Raw genomic sequence first — 24,568 nt, forward strand, 5'->3', positions numbered from 1 at the left:
GAAGGGTTACAGACCAGATAATTAGAGCTTGTTTGTAGCACAGACCATGGCAGTGGCTTTCAGGTTGTCAGTAGTGAGCTTACCATCATCCATCATCTGGCCTCTATATGAGGGCGGCAGTTAGGATTGCCAGGTGCAAGAGAGCTGTGATCAAGGTGAAGAATCCCAAGTTTGCAGCTCATTTTGTTTTATTAGATAAGTAACTACCTAGTCAATTAGATATTTATTAAACCAAAAATATTTTGCTTAACATGTTTTAGTGTTAGCCTTGTTAATTCAGGGTATTGGCATGAGTTTAGATTTGGGCTTGCCTTTTGGTACCTCTTTTCCCAAAAATCAAGCTAGACTCTTGAAATGGCAGATGTTCACGTGAATAGAATTCACTGGTTTGGATTCTTGGAGATCTACCTTCTTTTTGTTAACTGTAGGTAATTAAGCATTGTTTGTGGTCTAGGTTCCAGAAAGATAATTTGGGAATCTTTGAATTCTAAGTGTTTTTTAGCCCTTTATTAATGTCAAGGGTTAATCCAGAACTGTTTGGGTAATAGAAATTTTCTGTATTATGAACAGTGTAGGTAAAGATGTTAAAGGTAAATGAGAACTAAAACTAAAGGGTGTGCTGATGAAATGGCTCATTGGATAAAGGCATTTGCCACCAAGCCTGACAACCTGATTTGATCCCTGGGACCCACATGGTAGAAGGAAAGAACAGATTTCTGCAAGTTGTCCTGACCACCACACAGGTGATTGTGTTTTTAAAAGAATCCTAAAAGGCAGTAATGGCATTCTTTCAGTAGACTGTCAGAAGATGCTCAGAAGTCAAGGAAGGAAACAGATGTCCACAAGTGCAAACAGAAAGAAGTACAGGCATCCTTTTTTCATTTTGCGCCTGCCACAACACCAGACTCACTGTAGCCAGGATGCTCCTTCTTTCTTCATGCAGATTCTTCATCTGTCATATGTCTGCCTCCACGGAGATACAGCTCTTATCTTTTCACTCTTCCTCTTCTTTGGTTCCTGTGACAATTGTCTATGACATAGAAATAGTTTTTGCCTCAAAGGAAATAAGAGATAGTTTATTCTAGAGTCAAATAGGAGTGATCATGGCCCAGGAACACAGATTAATGTTACTCTAAATACCATATGCCAATGTGGTATCAGTTTCCTGAAGTTTTTTTTAATTTTTTAAAATTTTATTTTATGTGTATGCATGTATTGCTTACATGTAGGTAAGTGCACTCATGTCGTGCAGTGCCCACGGAGGACAGAAGAGGCAGTTGGATCCCCTGGAACTGGAGTTAAGGACAGTTGTTAGCTACCATGTGAATGCTGGGATTCAAACCCCAGGTCTTCTGCAAGAACAGTGTTCTTAACCACTGAGCCATCTCTCCAGCCCAGTTTCCTGAAGTTTTCAGAGTTACAGATCAAAAGAATAAACTAAGGCACTTTGCATCAGGTCATGTGAAGCAGGAAAATCTCCTGTAGGCCTCAGATGCTCTATGTTGACCTTTGGGTTGGTGGAAGCTAGGAATCTGTTAATACATTCCCAAGGGATTTACCTAGTAATCATAGATACAAGTTCAAACACGAGTGAGCAATGAATAGCTATTCAAGGGGCTGTTAAATCTAGCCTCAGATAATTTGACTATGGACCTATAACATTCTAACTCTCCACAACCACAGGAGCTCTCATCTCAGCCTTATAGAGTCTTTAACATGGGTGAGACTTTTTTCCTTGGAAACCTTTGAAAGTACTCTCTTTTGGATGGTCCCGGGAAGAACAGAAGAGAACCCTGAGCTCACACAGCTTTGTTTTCTACTGTGAAACTGTTGGTCTTTTTTTCTTTTTTTCTTTTTTTCTTTTTTTTTTTTTTTTGCAACTTGTGCCCCCTTCCTATTCCTGAACACTGCAGGAATGATGCAGTGTTCAGTAGTGCTGTTTCAGTAGTTCTGTGGATATTTAAAACAAAATAAAACAAACAAAATAATCTCTACTCATGCTCTTTCTCCTCAAACTGTCTAACCTCAGTCTCTGCTGTCACTGTGATCTGGGGAACACTTTCCTCAGTGAAGATATGCATGGAGAGTATGCCCAGTAGTTCTGTCTCTTCTCTCCTTCCCCAAGAGGAGACATGGTTATTACTCCAATTTGGAGGGTTAGCTAGAAGTGAAATAAATTTAAAAATAAAGGGAAGCAAGAGAAAAAGATTTTCTGTGTGAATTGAGATTAGTATTGATGTTCAGTTTAGCATTAGGCACTCAGTAAAACGTTAATAAACCATCATGTATTTGTGGAGTTTCTTGGCTCTGAGATCATAGAAGGAAAGGGTTGAACTTCTTTACCCCAAAAACGTACCAGCAGTTTTCTATGTATTTCAGAGGAATAAGTACTATTTCCTCACTTTAAACTGCTACAAAGGGCCTTTATTTTGCAAATCATTAGCATCTAACATCAGGGGTACATGTTGGCACGGTGATACCCTTTTCACAGTTCCAAGTTTAATCCTGTACAGTAATCACAGTGACCTGGCAGCCAGTGTCCCAGACCTAAGGCCTTGCGTTCTGCCTAGTCAGTAGTGGCTCAGTTGTTTGGCAGAGAATGATGGTCTTGTTTTTAAGAACCTCTTCAAGTTCTTGAATGTTCTCTTGGCATGCAGTCTAGTGGTTATATTTATAGTTATTTTGAAGAGTTGGTTTAATTCAGCAAACTTTAATATCTGAGAATGGGAAAGAGTTTTTGGAGGGGGAGAAAATCAAATAGTTTCTCTCCAGGTTCATCAGACCTGTAACATAAAAAAAGAACAAGGGTCAGTTGTATATGTGTGCAATAACATGAGTGAAAATATATGAGAAGGAACTAAATCTAAAGAACAGACTGGTTTCCCCAAAGCCAGTAGATCCAATGTGACACGTTTAAACAGACCTTTGAACTATTATCAATATAATTTACTTAGCAAAGTTTCAGAATTGTGAGATGAAAGCAGAGCTTTAAATACCAAACTAGAAATTTGGGTTTAATTAATTAAAGCATAGTTTGAAAAGTATATATTTATTCAGGCATGGTTGGTAAAATTTCAGTAATAAAATGTGATTTGGGAGACTTTGGAGATCACTCTAGAGCATCATTCAGTTTTTAAATTTTTTTTTATTTTATTTTAAAGAAACAATAATGGAAGTAATGACAGCAGGTTGTAAAGGTTTCAGAGGATCACATTATTGATCTTATTGGGCTAAACTGACAAGGCACATTTATCATAAATCTTACTCAACCAAAAAATTCAAAATATGTTTTCCTTTGGAAAAAGTATCTAGCAAGGACTATGTAATGGAATTAGTTTATACTTAATGCAAAGAAACTATTTTGTCCAAATTTGCAAAAATATAATTACTTATTACCAGAGTTAGAAAATGATTATGTTCCTATCTAGTATATATTCATTATAAGTGAACTGCTGATGAGTTTTTGTTGTTGCTGCTGCTGCTACATGGAAAATTCTATGAAAATTACAACTTAATTTGCTTAGAAAAAGCCTCCAAAACTATATGTGTTTTCTTGAGTTTTTTCAAGTTTCAGTGCTAGCTTGTTCATAAGTCCTGGGGGTAGGAGAGAGTAGTTTTATTTTCTTGTACTTAGTTTTTTTTTTAGAAGAAAGAATAAAGATATTACTTCTCTAGTTACCATATGGCCATGGACCCCTATGCATTTGGCAGCTCCTCCATTTGAGTGGCATAGGAGAGAGGCCAGGACCAGTCAGTCCTCTTGACTAGGTGAAGGCTGGACGGGAACGGTGTGCAGGGAAGTCCTGGCTGTTGAGCACTGTATGGACATTGCTCTCGCTTTTCTTCTCTATTTGTTTGGAAGATAGAATGTAGTCTAATTGTTTTCTTTAAAAAAAAAAAAAAAAACTTTTAAAAAAGCTATGAAAGCAAGTAAGCAGGAAATCTATTGTATTGCATTGGTGGGGGGTAGTATAGGTGTTGAAATTTAATACAGATGCCTTTGCCCTCAAAGTTGTGACTTTTGTTACATTCTAGAGCAGACATTCCATTCTCTCTATGGCCCCACCTCCACCCTAGGTGAGCTATGTGTGTTAAGTTAATGCTTTTAAGAGGAAACACTGAGGTTAAAAAAAAAACCTCTGTGATAGAAGGTGGTAGACCAAAAGCTGGCTGGAAACTTTGTTGAAAACACTGTGATGCAGTAAGTACAAGTGAGGTCACAATAGTAAGTCACAATCTCTGTCCAGGTGCTGTGTATGGAAGAGATGTCTTCCATTTCTCAGGGAATCATTTATGTGTCTTCTTTGAAACTGAATACTAGTAGAAGGTGAGGGGGAGAGTCCAGAGGGAGTACTTAAGCTTTAACAAATCTTTGCCTTGTACACCCACTGTAAATATTTGTATCTAGGATCTTATTCAAAGTTTGTTTTATGGTTAACCTCAGTCCTCAGTGTCACAAATAAAATTGGTGGAACTATATCAGTTTTCTGTTTCTGAGAAATTTAGTGCCTGTATGTTCTATATACCTGCTGCTGTCTAGTAGTGTAACCATTTAGAATTAAATGGAGTAGACATTAAAGTTTAAATCATCTAGGGTCTGTAAAATATAAAATCAGTTCTTAATTCATGCAAGCTACAATTCAGGTAGTCATTGAAATATATGACAGATGGCCATAGTATTGAACAGTGTGGTGACAACATTCTCATAACTCCAGAAGTTCTGTTGGACAGTGCTTGTTAAGAGCCTAGTGCTGTGTCCACATTCATGGGAAGAACTGATAAACCTGAGACACCACAACATGTAAGAGCTTTACCGACAGATGCTCTGTGGTTATGAAGAACAATCAGTTAGGTGAATGGGGCTGATGTGTCCATCGTTGTACACAGAATGCTTGTCTAGAGCAATGACAGGGTGAGTCTGTTGAGTCTTGTACCCTCTACACCTGTCAGGGGGATACAAGGATTAAGAGAATGGGCTTTAAGGGCATTGTGGCTCTTCTAGCTGGGGCTTGCTGGCTGTTGACATTGGAAAAGTCACTTAATTGTTTTCTGAACATATTTTCTTTTTTATATAGTAGGGATAAGATACTTCCTGGTTAAAAGGAAATTATATTAGGTGAAGTAAATGGATTTTAAAAGTCAGGTACTTGGTGTAAAGCCAGGCATGTAGCTGTGAGCATGCACTCACTGGAGCACTGTGCTGTCTGGCAATAACACTGGTGCTTATTATCTTTGCTGATATTGGTGTGATTTTTTTCTCATGCATAACTTTTATCTTTTAAGAAATTCTTTGTCTCATTTTTTGCCCTTCTATCCTTCTTTATTTTCTCTTATTTCTTTTTATTCTGAGTTAAGGACCCCCCACCCCCATAACTCTGTTGATGATGCCCTTGAGTAATGAGTTTGCTGACCTCTAAGTGGTGTGGTACAGGGAGCAGTGAGAAGGACTGCTGTTGGGGTGGAAAACCATACCCTGTCAGGGTTCAGAGAAACATTACAGTTTGACCAGTTTTGGAGAAGCATTTGGGTAGGCACCAGGTATAGTATAGAATAATTGGCCAGTAGAGATGGGATCCAAGGGCTTCAGCTACCTACCATCTACTTGTCACTGATCAGCAAACTGAGCCATGAGAGCCACACAGGTGGCAGGTCCTAGTAATTACACCTATCTCCTGCAGCAACAAAGAAGAGAGCGTGAAGCCAGAAGGCAGCAGGAGCGTGAACAGCGGAGGAGAGAGCAGGAGGAAAAGAGGCGTCTGGAGGAGCTGGAAAGAAGGCGCAAGGAAGAAGAGGAGCGGAGGCGGGCAGAGGAGGAGAAGAGGAGAGTGGAAAGAGAGCAGGTCAGTGCATAGAGGGACAGCCATCACCTGAGAGGCGTGTTATATTCTAGAGCTGGGGATTTAGGTAGGAAGCACATGCACGTGCGTATGCGCACACACACGCACATGAAGAACTTTAGATGTTTTAAAATAGTAAGATACATTGAGAGCATACTTTAAAATTATGTTTAAAAAATCTATAAATTGGTACAATTTAAAAACCTTTTAAACTAGCTGATTGGTTTCCAAATAGTAGAACAGATTTCTGAATATACTTTCTCAGTCTTAAGTGCTATGCATTCTAAATAACTGGCTGTTGGTTAACTTTTTTAAACAAGGGAATTAAAAAACAACTATAAGGGAAATTTTAATGAGAAATGTTTGAAATATCCAGTGGCCAAGTGAATATTTTAATACAGATTTGCATGCAATTCTGTACATGCAATTGTAGTATTAAAGGTTTGGGGGTGGTATTTAACAAAAGAAAATGGCTTTTGGTGTGCTTTAACAAAAGATCAGGTTTTTGTAACATTTATAACATTTTATTATTGCCAGATATAGTTTTATTCATAAATTTCCTAAACTTATTCAAACAAAAATGAACTTTTCCTAGCTTCTTTGCCCTTCCTGTCTTTGAATTGATCACTCATTGTTCAAAGCTTTGAATAAAGAAGAGAGTGATATGAACGGGAGCCCTTAGGACTGATGTAACACATGTAGTTCATGTTGGAAGTACCTGCAAGCCATGGTTTTAGCTTCCAAATGTGATGGTACAGCTAGTGCCCTCGACACCACTCAGGGGCCCCAGTGTTACAGCCTTGGGGATTCGTGTTCACCAATGTTTCCCTCAAATGTCAGTGGTATAACCTGTCTGCTCCATATTGATGGCATGACTGCAGAGTTTATTTACTGGAGTTAATACTAGTATTTTGATTATGTTTATACCTAGGGGCTTCAAATTGTTGACAATTCCAACTTTTACGAAATCACCTGGGGATCATTGTTTGATTGTGATAGGGAGGGTATGGTGGTGGAACCTTGTCTTTAATGTTGTGATAACAGCCATTAAGATTTTATGACTAGAAAGTACCCTGCACTTCTTTAAGGAACTCTTAAAATCGGTTCAGTTTTACTCCCTTTTCTTATTCTATTGCAAGATAATAGTTCTCCATGCTACCTGCGCGCATTTCCTTGTGTATATGTGGTGTATTTTCAGTGTGCATTGTATGTCAGGATCTTTGTGATTTGGATAGCATGTGATTTTTTTTTTCCCCCAGTTGTCTTGTGTTTTAAAGGCAGAAAACAAATGAGTAAACTAACTTGATCTTTCAAGTTAGGGTTTTAGATCAAAGAACAAATGATTTGGGAATTAGGTTCCTTTTCTCAGACAGTTGGCTAAGGCCACATAACCATTGCAGAGGCAGTTAGTAGCTTGTTGTGATCATGGAGGGTTAGGTATAGATGAAAGGGACCTGGCTTTGGAGGCTCAGTTTGATTTGTAAGATTAAGGCCTTCTAAGAATATATACATGCCATTGTTTCTCTGTTATCTGGAATTCTCCTGAGTAGAATTAATGGTTAGCTAAAACATTTGTTGAGCTTCTGTCTGTGGCTCTTTTTATTTTAAGGTATGTACCCTGAAACAAAGAGATGGTCAGTAGAAGACATATGTAAAAACATAGCCCAAGTTTCAGAAAATGTTTCTTGCTACGTGCTCATTAGTCTGCTCTCCTTCCAGGACAGACAGACGGTTTTTATTAATCTGTTGAAAGCAAGGCTTTTTGTAAAATGGTTTTTGCTCTTCAGAGTTATTTCATGTCTATCTCATGTTTGAGCCACATACAAATACCTTGACAATTGGGGAAGATTTTTGATGCCCATTTCTCAAAAACAGGAGACAATGTGAGGTTGAAAGTGAGCAGCGAGCTACATACCTGGTCTTGGCTGGAACTGGGTCAGAGTCTTCTGATTTCCCTGTCCAAATAAAATGTGTATAACTTCAAGATTCAGTGTCTTTCCCCCACCCCTTGCCTCCCTTTCTACTGGGGGTTGAACTTAGGGCCTTAGACATGTTGAGGTAGTGTTTCTACTTCTTTGTGTATTTATTATGTTTTAGCAGTGTTTACCTGTTTTCATGGTGATTCAGACTGATCATTTTCCTCTCTAAAGAAGCCATTGTCATGCCATCATGATCCCACACCCCCCCCCATGCACATGTGCCTGTGTAACAATGCACTTGCATACATGAACTCACCACTGAGAGAGTCGGCCTGTTTATCTGTAGAGAACTGCCCATGGTCCATGACCCCAGAGCATAGCCTTCAGAATGTAGTCTTACCACTTCTGAGTTATCAGAGAAAGCACAAATTGAGTTTGTTTTGTTTTAATCTTAAACAGGTTTGGGTCTTAGATTTCTAAAATAGGTGATCCATACTCATTTAAAATAATGCCTTATAAGCAGATATTTACTAATCAGAATTTTCTGATTCTGTCTAATTAAACTGCAGTTTCTCCAGAATCTTATCGTCCTTAAGAGGAAGATCTCCTCCTTTAAATGTCTGTATTGTGTATGGTGAATTTTACCAGAAACTCCAAACCCTGCCGTATGTATCACTGAAATGGGTTAGACTTTTTGTGCCTCACTGGCCAGTTTGAAATTCTTGTGAAAATCCTTAGCAATAGATTGTTTTTAGATTAGGTATTCATTGTTCAGTGAATTATCTTTAAAGATGATTGGAGCAGTGGTTCTTGGTGATCCACACAAGTGATTCTGATGCTTTCCTTTTGGATCAATTGATTGCTGGGTAATTTCTGTGTGACAGGAGTATATCAGGCGACAGCTAGAAGAGGAGCAGCGGCACTTGGAAATCCTTCAGCAGCAGCTGCTCCAGGAGCAGGCCATGTTACTGGTAACGCCCCACCTCTGTCCTGTTCCCTAGTGATAGGGCCTGTTTGTCCCCTCCCTAAGTTGGCAAGCTGTGGTGATCACCAGACCTTTTTGGTTTTGCTGTGGGCAGCCAGGCTCCAATGGAGATGTCCTCTGTGGTCATACTGCTTAGGCAAGGTGCAAGGTGGCCTTTATTTCCCATTAGTAAGATAACTGTTCTTGGTTGGTAGATAGATAAGGTCTTAAAGAGAACTTGGCATTCAGTGAGCACACCGAAATGCTAAGGATTGCAGGTTCAAAGCTCATGCTATAGGATTTTTCAATTATTTTTTATTGAGTACATATGTGTCTGAATCTGACATTTAATTGAATTCTCTTATTCTGTCCAATGATGTTACAGTTAGCAAGAGCTGTCAGATTATTCCACAGGTAATATGCGTTTAAAATCCCAGGCATTTTGCTTTGCTGTTAAACAAGGTGTGGGGAGGGGAAGCACTGTTTTTAAAAAAAAGTCAAGGAATCCAGAGCAGAGGTGAGCTCTTCAGTATCCCATAGATTCAGTATTATCCTCTCCCTCTCCAAGGAGTGCCGATGGCGGGAGATGGAGGAGCACCGGCAGGCAGAGAGGCTCCAGAGACAGTTGCAACAAGAACAAGCATATCTCCTGTCTCTACAGCACGACCATAGGAGGCCGCACCCCCAGCACCAGCAGCAGCAGCCGCAGCAGCCGCCGCCACAGCAGGACAGGAGCAAGCCAAGCTATCATGCTCCCGAACCCAAACCCCACTATGATCCTGCTGACAGAGCTCGTGAGGTATCTTCTTTCCTTCCTTGTGCAAATGTTGGTCTCACAGTAGTTATGGGAAGTAATATGCCAGAATGAACCTTAGAAATAGCTAATGGCTCACCTTTGTTTTCTAGCTAGTGGAGAGGACTTGCCTAGGGTCTGCCATCTACCAGGGTGCCTCAGTTAACAAATGTTAGAAGAATTGGATGGAAGCTTAACTAAGCAAAAAGAATGTGCATGGCACCACCATTCTCTAAAATATGAATGGGAGGAATGGTGGTCTAGCCTAGACTAGTATGCAGATAAAATGTGCCTTCAGCCGGACTTCTTACTGGATAGTTAGTGTATTTGGACTACAGGAGGAGATGCAGGGGAGGATGAGACTAATTACTCCTGTTCTGGGCTCCAGACTGAAAGGTGTAGTGGCCTCCAGGAGTATTGGCCAACCCTGGCCTGTAGGTGGCATGCTCCTTCTGCATCTGCCCTCACAAATACTGTTCTTGTTTTTAGAGGAATGAAACGTGTTTTAACTGATCAGACCAGTCTTAGACACTAGGCACCACGGAGATTCTAGAGGCTGCTTTGCTTAATTTTCATTTTCATAAATATTTTCTTGTTCCTGTATCAAATCTTAGCTCTGCTTTATGTCATCACCTCCCAGCTGCCTCTCTCTTTTTTCTTGTAGCTGAAGAAAGCAGAACACTTCTCTTGAGTGTCCTGCTTTCAGACATTCTTCTTCATCTCCCCTTCCCCTACTAACATGGACTTATGTCTTCCAATTCTCTGATGCAGGTGGAAGATAGATTTAGGAAAACTAACCACAGCTCCCCTGAAGCCCAGTCTAAGCAGACAGGCAGAGTATTGGAGCCACCAGTGCCTTCCCGATCAGAGTCTTTTTCCAATGGCAACTCCGAGTCTGTGCATCCTGCCCTGCAGAGACCAGCGGAGCCACAGGTAGCATCAGCCAGCTTTGCTGTGAAGACTCACGTGGTGGCTCACTGGGGCCACGTTTAGTTCATTATCACATAGAGGGGCAGCAGCAACTGAGTACAAAAGAGGATGTGCATTCAGTTGTAGGGAATGAAGGTCTTTTTAAAAAAGAGTTTTCTTGAACTCATTAGGAATATCTTCAATCAGTAATTTCTTTTTTTTCTGTCCCTTACTCAGATGTGAAGTCCCTTCTTCTTCTTAAACAAATAGCTTTTTCACTAGGTTTTTAGAGGGCTAGTTTTTTTTTTTCTTTTTTAAATAAGCATATTAAAAGAAAGAGAAGATTTTATCTCAAGCATTTTAAAATAAGTGTTCTACCCCTCTAATCTCTGGCTCCTGGCAGTTCTTTGAATGGATCTTCAGGAGCAAAAGATACCCATGAGATTCCATGCAGAATTTTTTTATTTGCTAAATATATGGATATTTTTATGGAAAGTGTTCTTTAAAAAACAAAACAAAACAGATTCCCAAAGACTTAAAGATCTAAAACAAAGTTAGCTGCAGAGTTCTCTGAAGGAGGTCAGGGCAGAGGATCTGACTTCTCGTTCAGTCTGCTGAACTCTGTCCTGTCTGAGTGAGGAAAATACTGTTGGACCCAGTGTTCTTGGTTAAAAAAAGAAGTTGCTGCATGGTGTAGAAAACAGAGGAGTCTGTAGAGGTTTCCCAGCTGAATTTCAGCCCAAATGCTGAGTTTTGCCCTCCCTAAAGATGGTGTCCAGGCACTCTCTCCATGCTGCTCTGTAACGCAGACTGCTGTGACAGACCCCCTGCTTCCTATACCTCCCCTAGGACAAAAGTTGGTATTGTTGAGAAAAAAAAAGTAGCCATACCATGACAAGTACATTCACATGAGAGTCTGAACTGCTTTACAATCCCCTTGGATAGTGTAAGCTATAGCAATGAGGACTTACAAAGAAGAGGAGCAGGACCAAGGCAAATGGTGTGTGAGGCAGGTTTATGTGGGGTCAGCAGCTTGTGGGCCCCTAAAGGGAGTAGACCAGGCAGCACAAAGAGCTCCGGAGAATAAGAGATGGGGAGAAGAGACAGAAGAGGGTAAGAGAACAGAAGCCGGTAGGAAAAGTTGAATGACACTTGTTCTTTAACTTGCTCTGTTTCCTAGTGTAGATACATGTGGAGAATGTAAGATAAAACTTTTCTTTTTCTAAGAGTTAAACTTAAACACAAATAGAAAGTGTTTATCTGTTCGTCCATTAACAGTGGACTACAGGAGTTCCCAGGCTATGTACACTCATTTTTATTTCATTATTTATTAATTCAGTATTTGGAAATAGCCTCCATTTTCCTCCTATTCTGAAGATGCTCTTGGCCAAAACATGCACCTATGAAATTTTTTGAGGGGAAACTTGTTCATGTGGCACTCAACTTTGAATTATTATTTCAACTTTTTTTTGGTAAAAATTTCAGTTTTATGCTTTCCCAATAAAAAATTTAAGTATTTTAGTAGTATGAGATTGTACTAATAACTGGGATTATTTGAATCCCACCCAAATCATACATCAGGGTTAACTTTGTATGCTACATCTGGAGAAATCAAGCAAATTGTGACTTGGTATTTTCATTTTTCATTAAATATATTGTATAATAAGTGTATAGCTAGAATTATAATGAATTATATAGTGAATTATAATGTTGGGCATTTATTTTAGAACAGCGAGATACAGCTTATTGTAAATACTTTATAGATTTTTTAGAGAGTTTATGAATTTAAGTAGCTGAGTAAATTCATTTGGCAAGTAATCACATTCTTGAATTGTCAAGTGAAAGGAATATCCAACAGTAGTCAAGTCAGTGATTCCATTGTATGAAATATTTTGTTAGATCTCAACTCCATTTTTTTCACAGTATGAAGATATGTAAATATAGTTAGGTTTTCAATGTTTTAAGATTCGGAAGAAATAAGAAAAAATTATTATGTATTTGAAAAAGTTGGTGTTTTTAAGTTACACTGTTTGAATCTGTCAGAACACATAGTTTGTGTTTGCTTCCTAAATGTATCATGTTGTTTCTTAGTCTGAAGTCTCACACTTTCAGGTGTTGTGAGGGTGGTAGGGAGGTTTGCCTATGTAGCAGTGTCTCCATCTGTGATTTTCTACTTATCTCTGCTCTGACACGGATGTACGTGTAGTGGATCATCCGCCTTTCAGTGAGTCTGTAGAGTCTCCTTGTACTGCTGCCAGCAGTGTTTGTTTGGATACCAGTTTTCCTTGTGAGTGTGTATTTGCTTGTTTTTACTACTTTTCCACTCAGAAGTGTAACTGATTTACTATTCTACTTGCCTATTGCTGTGCCACCCCAGATTTGCACTCCACTTTTGCCAGTTCCTGTTTTGGATTTGGTATTGACCAGAAAAGCTAGTTTTATGCAGAACGCATTGAATGTCTTGTGTTTTGTTTTCTTGTAAGGTACAGTGGTCCCACCTGGCATCTCTCAAGAACAGTGTTTCCCCTGTCTCGAGATCCCATTCCTTCAGTGACCCTTCTCCTCCCAAATTTGCACACCACCATCTTCGTTCTCAGGACCCATGTCCACCTTCCCGCAGTGAGGTGCTCAGTCAGAGCTCTGACTCTAAGTCGGAGGTGCCTGACCCCACCCAAAAGGCTTGGTCTAGATCAGACAGTGACGAGGTGCCTCCAAGGGTAAGGAGCAGAAAGACAGATGTGTGCTGCTTTTTCTTTATTTATTTTAAAAATAATTATTTATTTTTATTATGGGTATGGTGACTTCACCAGAATTAAAGGGCCAATGAAATTTCAAAAGAACTTTTTATGGTGGGAAGATAGTTCCATATTTAGTTAGTTATATTTAGCCAGTGGTCAGTTGTTAACTCTCTATTTAACTATAATCTAATAAAAACGATTTAAGAGAAAAATCTTTAAAGAACATGTCTCTAAGATAATCATACGTTTATACAGAAACTATTATTTATTTTGCATAGTATCAAAAATTTCAGAGAAGGTCCTAAAAGGAAAAAAAAAATTAGCATGAAATTTTTTTTGCTTTTAAAGCTGAGTGTTTTATAATTAATGGTAAAATGAAATTAAACACATGTTAGTGTATTTTTCCTCCACTTGGAATTCACTTCCTCTGAATATTTTCTTGCTTCTTGCCAGTCTTTGCTTCCTGCTAATCCATTTGTGGACATTGTTTGGTTTCTTTGAGCTTATTTACCTGATCCTCACATTATCTCAGCAAAGTGCTGTTATGTTCTCTGCCACCAGCTTCAGTGCAAACATGTTGAGATGTTCTAGGAGTGTAGAAAGACTGTCAGGGCTCCTTGGATGCCTTTGATGCAATTTCTTCCCCATTGTATCAGTGGAGGATAAGGGAGGAACTTGGGGAGGAGACTTAGTTCTAGGAAGGCGGAGGTGAGGAAGACTGTTGTAAAAGCATTTTGGTGAGGAGAGCTTTGTTTTTCATCTCACGTTTTCAAATTTTAAAAGCTGTTTTTTCTACCTAAAGGTTCCTGTGAGAACAACATCTCGTTCCCCTGTTCTGTCCCGTCGGGATTCCCCACTGCAGGGCAGTGGACAGCAAAATAGCCAGGCAGGACAGAGAAACTCCACCAGGTAAGGGAGGGTGATGGTTAGGGACAGATGGACTGTGCGGTCTCTTACAGTCATTTGTTGTGTTTTAATAAGTGTGCTACTCCCAACATTGAAGTTTTGGAACAAAGCAAAGAGATGATCAGTTTCATATACATACACATAAATAAGATTCATTAACATGACTAGGAACAAAGTGATCTATCATAAAAAGATTTACTTTTGGCATGTATTATAATTTTGAAATGAAATTACAACTCTCTGTAAGAGTAAGTAGAAAAACCAGTAGGGTAACGGAGGCAAACTTCTCAGAAACTTTGTAATATGAGGAAGTTTTCTGTCCAAAGAGGTTATAAGACTAGGACTTGAGTAAAAATCACAGATGAGTGACTAAAAAAACTCAATGGTTACTCAACAGTCTGCAGTAGACTAGTGAATTAGTTAAATGTCATTTTCAAGGTCTAGAGCAGCTCTATATACTACAGTAGCTATTAGCCACATAATATTTGTTAAATATGAATTTAACTTAAATGGAAATAAAATTAGCACTTCATAGGAATTGGCTAGGCAGTTAGGGTAAAAAGACTCTAAAGAAAACTAGCCAGTTTCTTAGCTAAAAGTCAAAATGTCCTTGGGCCTCTTAGTAACATACTCCATTCCAAAGGCCAAAAACGTTGAACACATTTGGGAGCTCTTATCTAATCCTTAAAAGATTTTAGGGTTACCTCTTTAGAGGGGGGAATGTTAGAGAAGCAAAAAGCCCCATAAAAAAAAGAAGAAAGAAATTATCAAAAAATAACATGAAGAAGAAAGAAGTTATCAAAAAATAACATGAAGTTATCAAAAAAGGTGATGGGGAGATACGGGAGGAGTTGGAGGGGAGGGAGTGGGCATCGATTTGATCAAAACACCTTATATGCATGTATGAATTTCTCAATTATTTTTAAAAAAAGGAAAAAAATTAACACTTCCATGTTTCAAATGCTGGTTTCATGTGTAGCTTATGACTTTGATATTTGCTCAGATGTGGAGCATTTTCATCCTTGCAGAAAGTTCTGTTGGCCAGCCCTGTCCTAGCAAAGGATGTAACTTTGTAATCTGCACCTGTCAGGTTGGCTTTCTGTACATGTACAGCCTGGACATGATTACAAATGGTGAGATGTATGATAATCCAGAATCTGCAGAGAACCCCTTACTCATGGCCAGAGAGGACTGATATTCTCCTGTGACAGTGTCTGTACTGATTTCTCATGCAGCAAGTGTGCACTGTGGGCCTGTCCATGGTACAAAATCCTACACAACCTGTGATTTCTGTATCAGTCCAGTCCCCACACAGCATAGACAAAAGAGTGGTTTAGACATTCAGGGTCTAGGAACTGTGATGGGTGGGTGAGAACAGCCTAGATACAGAAGATAATTTTCATGGAAATTACTTCAGTGGCATTTTTTCCAGATTAAGAATTAAACCTGTAGTTAGAACAGAAATGGTTACAGCTCTGGACTGAAGAGTTGCATTGCATCTCACACGTAATGCGGATTTCATGTGTATTGGTAGTAGAATGTTATCGAGCACCTTTTGTCTTAAGATAATCCAAGTATCTCTCAACAAGGTCTTTATAACTTCTGATGATTTCTGTGCTAAATGCTGTTTATAGGCTATTCTCCACCCCCCCTACAATTTACACATAGTGTACATGTTTATACTTTGGTGCTCTGGGATAATGCTGTTCTCTCTTTTTTTCTAACAGCAGTATTGAGCCCAGGCTTCTGTGGGAGAGAGTGGAGAAGCTGGTGCCCAGGCCAGGCAGTGGGAGCTCCTCAGGGTCCAGCAACTCAGGATCCCAGCCTGGGTCCCACCCTGGGTCTCAGAGCGGCTCTGGTGAACGCTTCAGAGTGAGATGTAGGATGTCTCTCTTTTGCACTTTCTGTGAACAACCATAGTTCTCATTAATGTATTAGAAAACATTCACCTGTAAAGAAAGAGCTGTAGCTTTCACATAGCTTCATTTTCACAAAATGATGCTTTGATATAGAGTCCTAATTATACAGGTAGTCATAATACTTTTAATCATAGAGATATAATTTGAAAGCTTCACAAACATCCATCACCATAAGTACTTTATAATTGAATACAATTGGCCAAATGCCTAAACTGGGATTTTGAACCCATTTCTTCCAGTTTGTACTCCAGGTCCTATGTAGTCATCAGTATAATAATAACTAGTTGGAAATTCCCTACTGTGTTCTTCACATTACTAGGGAGTATGCATTAAGCAGAGTGTGCTCATGGTAGATTCTAAGTAAGGCACCAGAAAGGTTGCTAGAGTGTTAGGCCCACCTTTTGCCTATTATTCAGATGGGACCACTAGAAATCATCAGGGAAAACACAAGGCTAGGTGGGGAGGGACAGCTCTGTGACATGCAGATATCTTTATATATGTGACTTTTTTTGTTGTTGTTGTTCTCAAATTTATCAGCATCATCCAAGTCTGAAGGTTCTCCGTCTCAGCGCCTTGAAAATGCAGCAAAAAAAACTGAAGATAAAAAAGAAGTATTTAGACCTCTCAAGCCTGCTGTAAGGATTGCACAAACTAATCAATCTTATTTAACACAAAGAGTGAAATCTTTGTGTTAAAAAAAATATGGTTGAGGGATTGGGGTTGTAGCTCAGTAGTAGAGCATGTGTTTATATGTGAGAAACCCTAAATGTAGTCCCTACCACCACCTAGAAAGAAGTGATTGAGAAGCTTATAGTTTTTGTCACTTCCATTTGGGCCCTTCCAAGGTAGGGGGAAATGGAAGGAATGCCCTACATCCAGACACATTTGTGCATTCCCCCCCAGACATTTCATTTCCCAACGTCCTGAGTTGACAGATGCAACTGGTTTTTGTTTGTTTCAGTCTTCGAGACTTTGTATTGTCAGCTTTACAAAGACACTTAGAACAAATTGTAGTTTTCATTGAATGAAATTTTCTAAGAAAGCAAATATTTGATAAAAATACTGTTTACTTTTAAGCCCCTCCTTCCCCATTCTGCTCAGCATTAACCTTGTTTGGCATTTACAATACTGACTTTTAGGATACATTTTTGTAGAACACCTTCTTAAACCTAGCTGTTGCTTAAGTTCTGCCTTTTTGATCCTTGGAGTGATGGCTGTGAAGCTTCTCATACTTCCCCTTTACTCCTTGTCCTGCTAACCAGTCACATAACTAGGAGTGGGTTGTGCATTTTAAGCCTATTGAAATGTTAGTTTCCTGCTTGGACTGATTTCTGGACTTCTCCCCCTCCCCCTTTCTCTGCATCCCTCAACGATGGCCTCTCCACTCTCCACCTCCGTGAAATCGTGAAATCGCTGTATCCTGAAGGGTGAAGTGGTAAGCCCTCCCTCAGAGGAGACCAGGTTCATTAGCACTCTAGCTGCCTCTCAACTTGGCTCGAATTTGACCTTTGTCCTCAACTTGCCTTTTTAATGTTTTAGGCTTTAAAGATGAGATTGTATGATGTCAGTTTTCATAGCAGATAAAATATACTCTAAGCATTTACTGTTCTCAAATGTATCTTTTTAAAACAACTGTTTTAAAAGCTACAACTATAAACACAGGCAATGGACTGATACTTGACCCCTGTTATTTCAGAGCTTCAAGCTCAAAAAAAAACCAAAACTTCAGAGAATAAGAAAACTAAGTTTTGAACTGAAATTTTTTTGTCTTTGAGATGGGGTCTCCCTATAGCCCCAGATGGCCTGGAACTCACTATGTAGAGTAGGCGGGTCTTGAACTCACAGAAATCCGCCTGCCTCTGCCTCCCAAGTGCTGGGACTAAAGGCATGCACCACCACCACCCGGCTTTGAACTGAATTTTTTTGAAGAAAAAAGAAAGAAAACATAGCTGTGTATTTGGTTTTTAAAAAATACCATTGCTTTCAACTAAAATTCCCAGTAGAAAGATGAATTTGGACATAATATGAAAATGTGAGGTATAAACAATTGCTGCTCTTGAAAATTAGATTGACAAATTGGTGGAATCTTGGTATAGGAAAGGAAAGGAAATGGAAGCCACTTCTGAGTAAGCGTTCCCGTGGCATTTTCCTTCTGGTATTCACATTCACTGACAGCATCATGGAGAATGCAGTTAAGTCTGGGAGGGCTGTTGGGGAAGCCCACCCAGCGTACTGCCATGGCCCATGACCACTCACAGCTTCCCTCATAGGCCCCTGACCCTTCTCAGCAGAATGGCGCTGTGGTCAGGAAGTGGGGTATGACAGTGTACTGTACTCACAGCACTCCTGCTTCTTATAGGCTTGAGATTCTTAATGAAACTCGGAGGAAAAAAACCTAAATACTTTAAATCAGCTCTGTAAAATGAAGTCCTAGTCTTGTTTCTGTACATTTATTGATCTAGAATTTTACCTAATATTTGAAAAAAAAATGCTATCAGCTTATTGTAAGCAGATCATTATATTGTGAGCTCTGAATTGTCTTATAGCATCTTTGACTCTTTTTGATCTTTTCTATTTTTAATCTATTTTTCTTTTGATCAAAAATTATAAAAAACCCCTTCCTGTGAAAAGTAATTCCTCTACAGAGCCATTTTATGAAACCGACTCTGATTATCTGCTGACGGTTAGTGTAAAGAGCTTCTTACCTCCTGTTTTCTTTCTACCTCTCCCCCATTTCCTAGCTTATTTTTTTCTATCCGTGTCTTAGGATTTGACTGCCCTGGCCAAAGAGCTTCGAGCAGTGGAAGATGTACGACCACCTCACAAAGTGACAGATTACTCCTCCTCCAGTGAGGAGTCAGGGACTACAGATGAGGAAGAGGATGATGTGGAGCAGGAGGGGGCTGACGATTCCACCTCGGGGCCAGAAGACACCAGAGCAGCGTCAGTACTTGCTGTATTTTTCAGATGAGGGTGTTTCCACTGAGCCTTCTTTCTGCCAGCAGCCCGTTCCCCATCCCTGTTCCCAAGTCTCTGAACACTTAAGATGTAGTTTTCATGTGTGTGCATACGTGCCTGTATGCGTGTGTGTACCTTCCCATAGTACTTAAAATGATTTTTTTTCTTTTAATTTAAGGGTGCAATAAAAGGGAATTTTCAGTTTAGAATAAATTAATTAGAAATAAATATTCATTCTAACATTTTGCTTAAAAACCAGTTAACTGCAAGGAAATCCTTTGTCAAAGGGATAAAGCCAAGTCCTTGCTTTCCTTGAGGAAACTTTATACCTGTAGCCTCATCTCATCTTACAGTTTTGAGAAGGTGATAGCGATCAGCATTAAATTCTTGATTTGGGGGAGTAAAGCCCTTCACATCTGGATTTTCTCTCCATAGATCATCTCTGAATTTGAGCAATGGTGAAACAGAGTCTGTGAAAACTATGATTGTTCATGATGACGTAGAGAGTGAGCCAGCCATGACCCCATCCAAGGAGGGCACCCTCATCGTCCGTCAGGTACCTGTGTCTTTTCTTTCTGTTGTCAGAGGCTGAGCTTCTCCTACAGTCATTAACCCACTTGCTCATTCACTCACTCATGCTATTTCTACATCATCATCTGTTTTCATGTTAACAAGACTCTGAGGGTAGTGCGACCTGGGCGAGGGAGGTAGGTGTGTGCTGCATGCCACAAAGGTAGCCAGTAGCCTTCCACCCCACATTGCTGCTCTTCTGCATGCCTGTGGCAGCCTTCATCCAAGCACCATGCTGGGTCTCACAGTCTGTGTCTGAATGGTAGAAAAGCCACCAGGAGTCCTATGCAGGCTCACAGAGTGAAGTGCAGAGCCTATAGGAGAGATGCCATGAGGCTCTGCTGGACACCTGGCCCTGAGTGTCTGCAGCATTACAACAGAAGTGGGGCACAAGGATCAGCAGGTCTCCCTTCTGTGCTCTAGAATGTTAGTCTTTCTAGTTGTGCTGCAAGATGTGTTCAGTTTGGATCACTATATTTTACAACTGTTTCTTCATTCTTAGATTTCATCCAAATGATAGGCTCCTCATTGGAGTTGGGCAGGGCACCTTGTTAGGCTTTGGGACTTTGCCCTGAGTGTGTTTCATGCTGTAACAGAGTATTTGGATGGGAATAAAACCAGGATACTTTCTAGAGATAGTTTAGATAGAACAATTTATTTTAAAAAAGGGGGGGTAGGCTTGGCAAGAAGTTAGTGCCATAAATGAACCAGGTAAAACACTTGGCACTTGAATCGGGTGGCCACCGGTGAGGTACTTTGAGTTCTATTGGCTCAACTTAGGCATTTGGCAAGGAAGCGTGAGCAATTCAGGCTAATTTCCTTGGATTTTCCTTGATATTTTAACAATTTGAAAAGTCACACAGCACCTTCAACAAAGCACTTACCAGTAGGGTTGTTGGCAATGTCAGCAGCGCTTGAGCGAGACCAGTGTGCCTGTTTTTTCTGCAGAGTACAGTTGACCAAAAGCGTGCCAGCCATCATGAGAGCAATGGCTTTGCGGGTCGCATTCACCTCTTGCCAGATCTCTTACAGCAAAGCCATTCCTCCTCCACTTCCTCCACCTCTTCCTCCCCATCCTCCAGCCAGCCGACACCCACCATGTCCCCACAGACACCCCAGGACAAGCTCACTGCTAATGAGGTATGTCTCACACCACAGCTGGCTGCTTTCCTGGGGTTAGACTAGCACTGCCTAGGAGCTAGTTTGCAAAGGAGCCCTCCCCACATCCTCTCCCCTTCCCTACCCCTGCTTTCTTCTGTCATCTGCCCCTTCCCCCTTTCCCAACCCCAAGTAACATGGTTCAGATCTGCATACAAATCCCTTAACCCTAGATGGATTGATCGCCCCCCCCCCAAAACTTGCCAGTTCACTATTTACTTTCTCTAGATAAGTGTAGTTGCATGGCTTTCTTTATTCTGTTTATTTATTTTTAATCTGAATAAAATGATTGCTGTGTTCTCAGATCCATTACGTATTTGGCATGAAATTCTTGTAGTCATTTGTGGAATCTGCCTCTTCATTCTTTTTATTCAGTGTATAAAGTATAGGGAAACTTGGCTATGTAGTTGGGCTTACCTGCACAAACTTGTCTTGTATGGGAGTCTTCTTCAAATAGGCTTGGATTGGTTATAGTGTTTTTGTTTGTTTGTTTATTGGGTGGGAGAGTTGGTTGTTGGTTGGTTACTTTTGTTTTCACCAACTCTTTTAAAAGGATTTCTTTCTTTGAAATTCACATTTACTGAAAGTTTAAGAAGTGGCCAAACACTTTAGAAGGAATATCTAGAAAATCATGATGCTAAGCAAGAACAAGGTCTGAGCTTTCTTTTAACTTAAGATTCTGTATGAGAAGTCCTGTGTGTTCGTGGCATGGCTGTGCTGTTCAGTCTGGATCACGGTGGGTGATTCTTTGCTCTTTGAATAGGTCATGCCCAAGTGCGGTAACAGAGCCCACCTTAAATAGCCTGTACTTTTGAGTGACTTGTCTTCATAAGAGTTTGGGCTTACTAGGTCCATGTATCTAATAACTGAAGGAGGAATAAATTGACCTGAAGTTTCAGTCAGTCTTGTCATTGTAAACACTTAAATGACTGCTATCCCTTCTTTGATTCCCTTATTAGAAAGAATCAGAAGAGTCTTCTCCTTTTGAGGAGCAGTACCAGTCAGCTGCTTACTAGGCAAATTTGTTATCAGATTGACCATCAGCAGGCTTGGCCACTGACTGATGGAGGAGGGAGAGAAGCCTGTGAGATAGCAAGTGTGCCTATTGGGGAACTTAGGCTGGCACAGGCCCTAGGACATGGTGACTTTCAGGTACCCATGGAGGGACTGCACTAGTACAGGAAAAAGCACTTGATCAGAAATGCTCCTTTTTCTCCCGAGATCTGTATCTTGCCTATACTTGCATTCCTCCTGTGTTTGTATTTCACACTTGCTCCATTTTCCTATAACCCTTAACTCACTAAACTGGCAAGTTTTTTTCTGTTTTGTTTTTAATCATCATTACATTTCCACTTAACAGTTCGTTCCACTTTCTTTGTGGGTGTTTTTTAAATTTGTTTTTATTATTTGGGCTTAAGTTACATTATTAACAATAGTGCTCTTAAAAGATCAAAGAGATCTGCCTGTTTGTCATATTTGCACCTTTACTAACAAGCCCCTGGTGTTCGGTGTGGGTTTAATGGTGATGCACCTTATAATAACAATAGCCAAGCCTTCTGTAGCTTTCTGGCAAGAGGCTCAATTTAAAATAAATAAAACAGAATAAGGATTTGCCAGTGTTCCATACTTTTTCTTGAGCATGAGAGTAAATTTAGAAAGTAATGAATTGAGATTCAGACATTTCAGCCTTCTTTAGGAGTTTACAGTATAATTACATTTTTAAAGAAGCTCTGATCATGAAGTGATTTTGTTGGTAGTTTGCAGCATCACTGTCCTATATGTACATCTTTGTGAAGAGATACGCCCCATCTCCCCAGTGGCTGCGGTCACAGCAATCTGCCGGGCCCACATTGGACATCCCTACAGAATGCTTTTGGGGAATGATGCAGGAAGAGAGGGCTTGGATTGGGAAATGGTGCAATATAGAAGGGATTGAAATGATTTTCTTTAATGTTCACCTTTGAAATGTCTTTTTATATTAATAAAACTGAAATTTACATTGCAGACTCAGTCCGCTAGTAGCACACTCCAGAAACACAAATCTTCCTCCTCCTTTACACCTTTTATAGACCCCAGATTACTACAGATTTCTCCATCTAGTGGAACAACAGTTACTTCCGTGGGTAAGTACAGCAGCCACAGAGAAAGCGACTGACAGACAGGACCTAGGAGTCCCTTTGTGTAGCTTTTCCCAGTGGCTTAGGGATGGCACGATGGTTGTTCATGGCACATACCTGGTTAAGAAACCTCCCATCTTGCTTGCATTGCTTTATTTACAGTAAGCCTCATAGTTGTTTTCCTTTTTCCATGTACATTTTTTACAAATGTCTTTTCTGTGACTAAGTATCAGTTATTGTGTATGAATGTTTATTTGAGGCATATTGCAGGAAGGAGACAGTTCTCTGTCTCCCTGGTGCAGGTATACAGAAAATCATTTCAAACATGTTATATTTCAGTGGGATTTTCCTGTGATGGAATAAGACCAGAAGCCATAAGGCAAGATCCCACCCGGAAAGGCTCAGTGGTCAATGTGAACCCCACAAACACTAGGCCACAGAGTGATACCCCAGAGATTCGTAAATACAAGAAAAGATTTAACTCGGAGATTCTGTGTGCTGCATTGTGGGGTAGGTACATTATTGCTATTTAATTCTTTTTATTCTTATGAGCAGGATAGTCTCAGAGAATTACTGTGTGGAATGGTGTGGGATTCTTTGGGAGGGCTGATGGTTCCTGTCCTGTGCCTTCTGTAGCTGAATGTGAATAATGGAACAGAATGTGTCTGCCTACAGTCCCGTCAGCAGTTTGGAAGAGTGACTAGTCCCCATTTCATGTGAAGATGTGCAGCAAATGGAGGAGACAGTACTTGCCCCATCTTTACAGGAAGAATGAATTTTAAATGTTTTATTGGCCTTTTTTTCCTTGCTTTCTGTGACTTTGGCCCAATTTCTGAATGGAACTTTCAGACTCGGGAGGGACAACTGCCCCGACTTGTCTCCCACGCAGCATCCGCAGAGGGTTAGAGGAGGCTGCTGCACATCTAGCTTGCCTTCTCAGACGCAGATGTGCCTTCTCCCAACTTTCATTCTGTTCTTACTCTAATGTGTAGTCCCATAGTGTGCGTTCTTTACCAACTTGAACGCTGCAGTTCACTGTTAGAAAGAGCCTACTTCTACCTACAGCAGTCCTTTGTGTTGTACATATAAATGGGTAGAATGCCTGAAATCTGTTGATTTGAGGTCCAGGGCACTTATTCCTTGAATAGCAGTAGTACTACCTTTCATTTAGTGGTGTCCGTTTTCCCCTCCTCACCCATGGAAGCTCTCAGGCTCCAGCTTCTTGTTTGCATGATATGATAAACAAATGAGACTGACACAAGGGTTCAGCCTTCATCATGTGACCTGAAAATGTTCTCAGTGCCTGTTGTTGAGGACAGGTGCTGTGATTGTGATTCCTTCTCATCCACTTCCACCTGCTTTTGGTTTCTCTCTCTGCATGGTTCCTAAGCTCCTGCTCAATCCCTCCACTAAGATTTTTTTTAAAGAACTGTCCAACCTCATTGCAGACACACCTGCCTTCCCTTGAGGTCAAGATTTCTGTCTTGGGGTGTGCAAGTTTTAAAGATACAGCCAGTCTCAGTGGGTATTTTAAGAAGATGAGGATTGATTTGATGTGCACTGGTGAGAAAGTAGAGGAATTATCTGGATGAGGATGATCAGGATTAAAGAATATGTCTATAACCAGGCTCCAGTGGATGAACCCACACTGAAGGTCACATGGGGACACAAATTAGACTCTGTAGGCCTTGTTATATATAAGGCCCCTACCAAAATTAATTGACTCTATTATATATATTATTATGTATAGTCAATATTATATTAATTATATTAATATATA

The 24,568-nt window shown here is 40.1% G+C and overlaps 1 protein-coding gene across 26 annotated transcripts in view; it reads left to right on the forward strand.

Annotated features, from left to right (window-relative positions):
- Map4k4 (mitogen-activated protein kinase kinase kinase kinase 4) overlaps positions 1-24,568 on the forward strand; it is a 177,235-nt gene that overhangs the window by 140,136 nt on the left and 12,531 nt on the right. For 3 of the 26 annotated variants that reach the window (XM_008845884.3, XM_008845887.3, XM_029569742.1), the window contains exons 13-26: positions 5,679-5,840; positions 8,641-8,727; positions 9,289-9,519; positions 10,285-10,446; positions 12,906-13,139; positions 13,963-14,069; positions 15,794-15,945; positions 16,523-16,620; positions 17,412-17,420; positions 18,753-18,928; positions 19,379-19,499; positions 20,462-20,653; positions 22,677-22,794; positions 23,128-23,298. In XM_008845884.3, the coding sequence (XP_008844106.1) occupies positions 5,679-5,840; positions 8,641-8,727; positions 9,289-9,519; positions 10,285-10,446; positions 12,906-13,139; positions 13,963-14,069; positions 15,794-15,945; positions 16,523-16,620; positions 17,412-17,420; positions 18,753-18,928; positions 19,379-19,499; positions 20,462-20,653; positions 22,677-22,794; positions 23,128-23,298 (2,020 nt within the window). The remainder of the gene's footprint in view (positions 1-5,678; positions 5,841-8,640; positions 8,728-9,288; positions 9,520-10,284; positions 10,447-12,905; positions 13,140-13,962; positions 14,070-15,793; positions 15,946-16,522; positions 16,621-17,411; positions 17,421-18,752; positions 18,929-19,378; positions 19,500-20,461; positions 20,654-22,676; positions 22,795-23,127; positions 23,299-24,568) is intronic. The other 23 variants (XM_008845889.3, XM_008845890.3, XM_008845894.3 and 20 more) reach the window with 19 other exon arrangements.

Source organism: Nannospalax galili, unplaced genomic scaffold, assembly GCF_000622305.1.
Source record: "Nannospalax galili isolate Female #2095 unplaced genomic scaffold, S.galili_v1.0 scaffold182, whole genome shotgun sequence".
Taxonomy (NCBI): Eukaryota; Metazoa; Chordata; class Mammalia; order Rodentia; family Spalacidae; genus Nannospalax; species Nannospalax galili.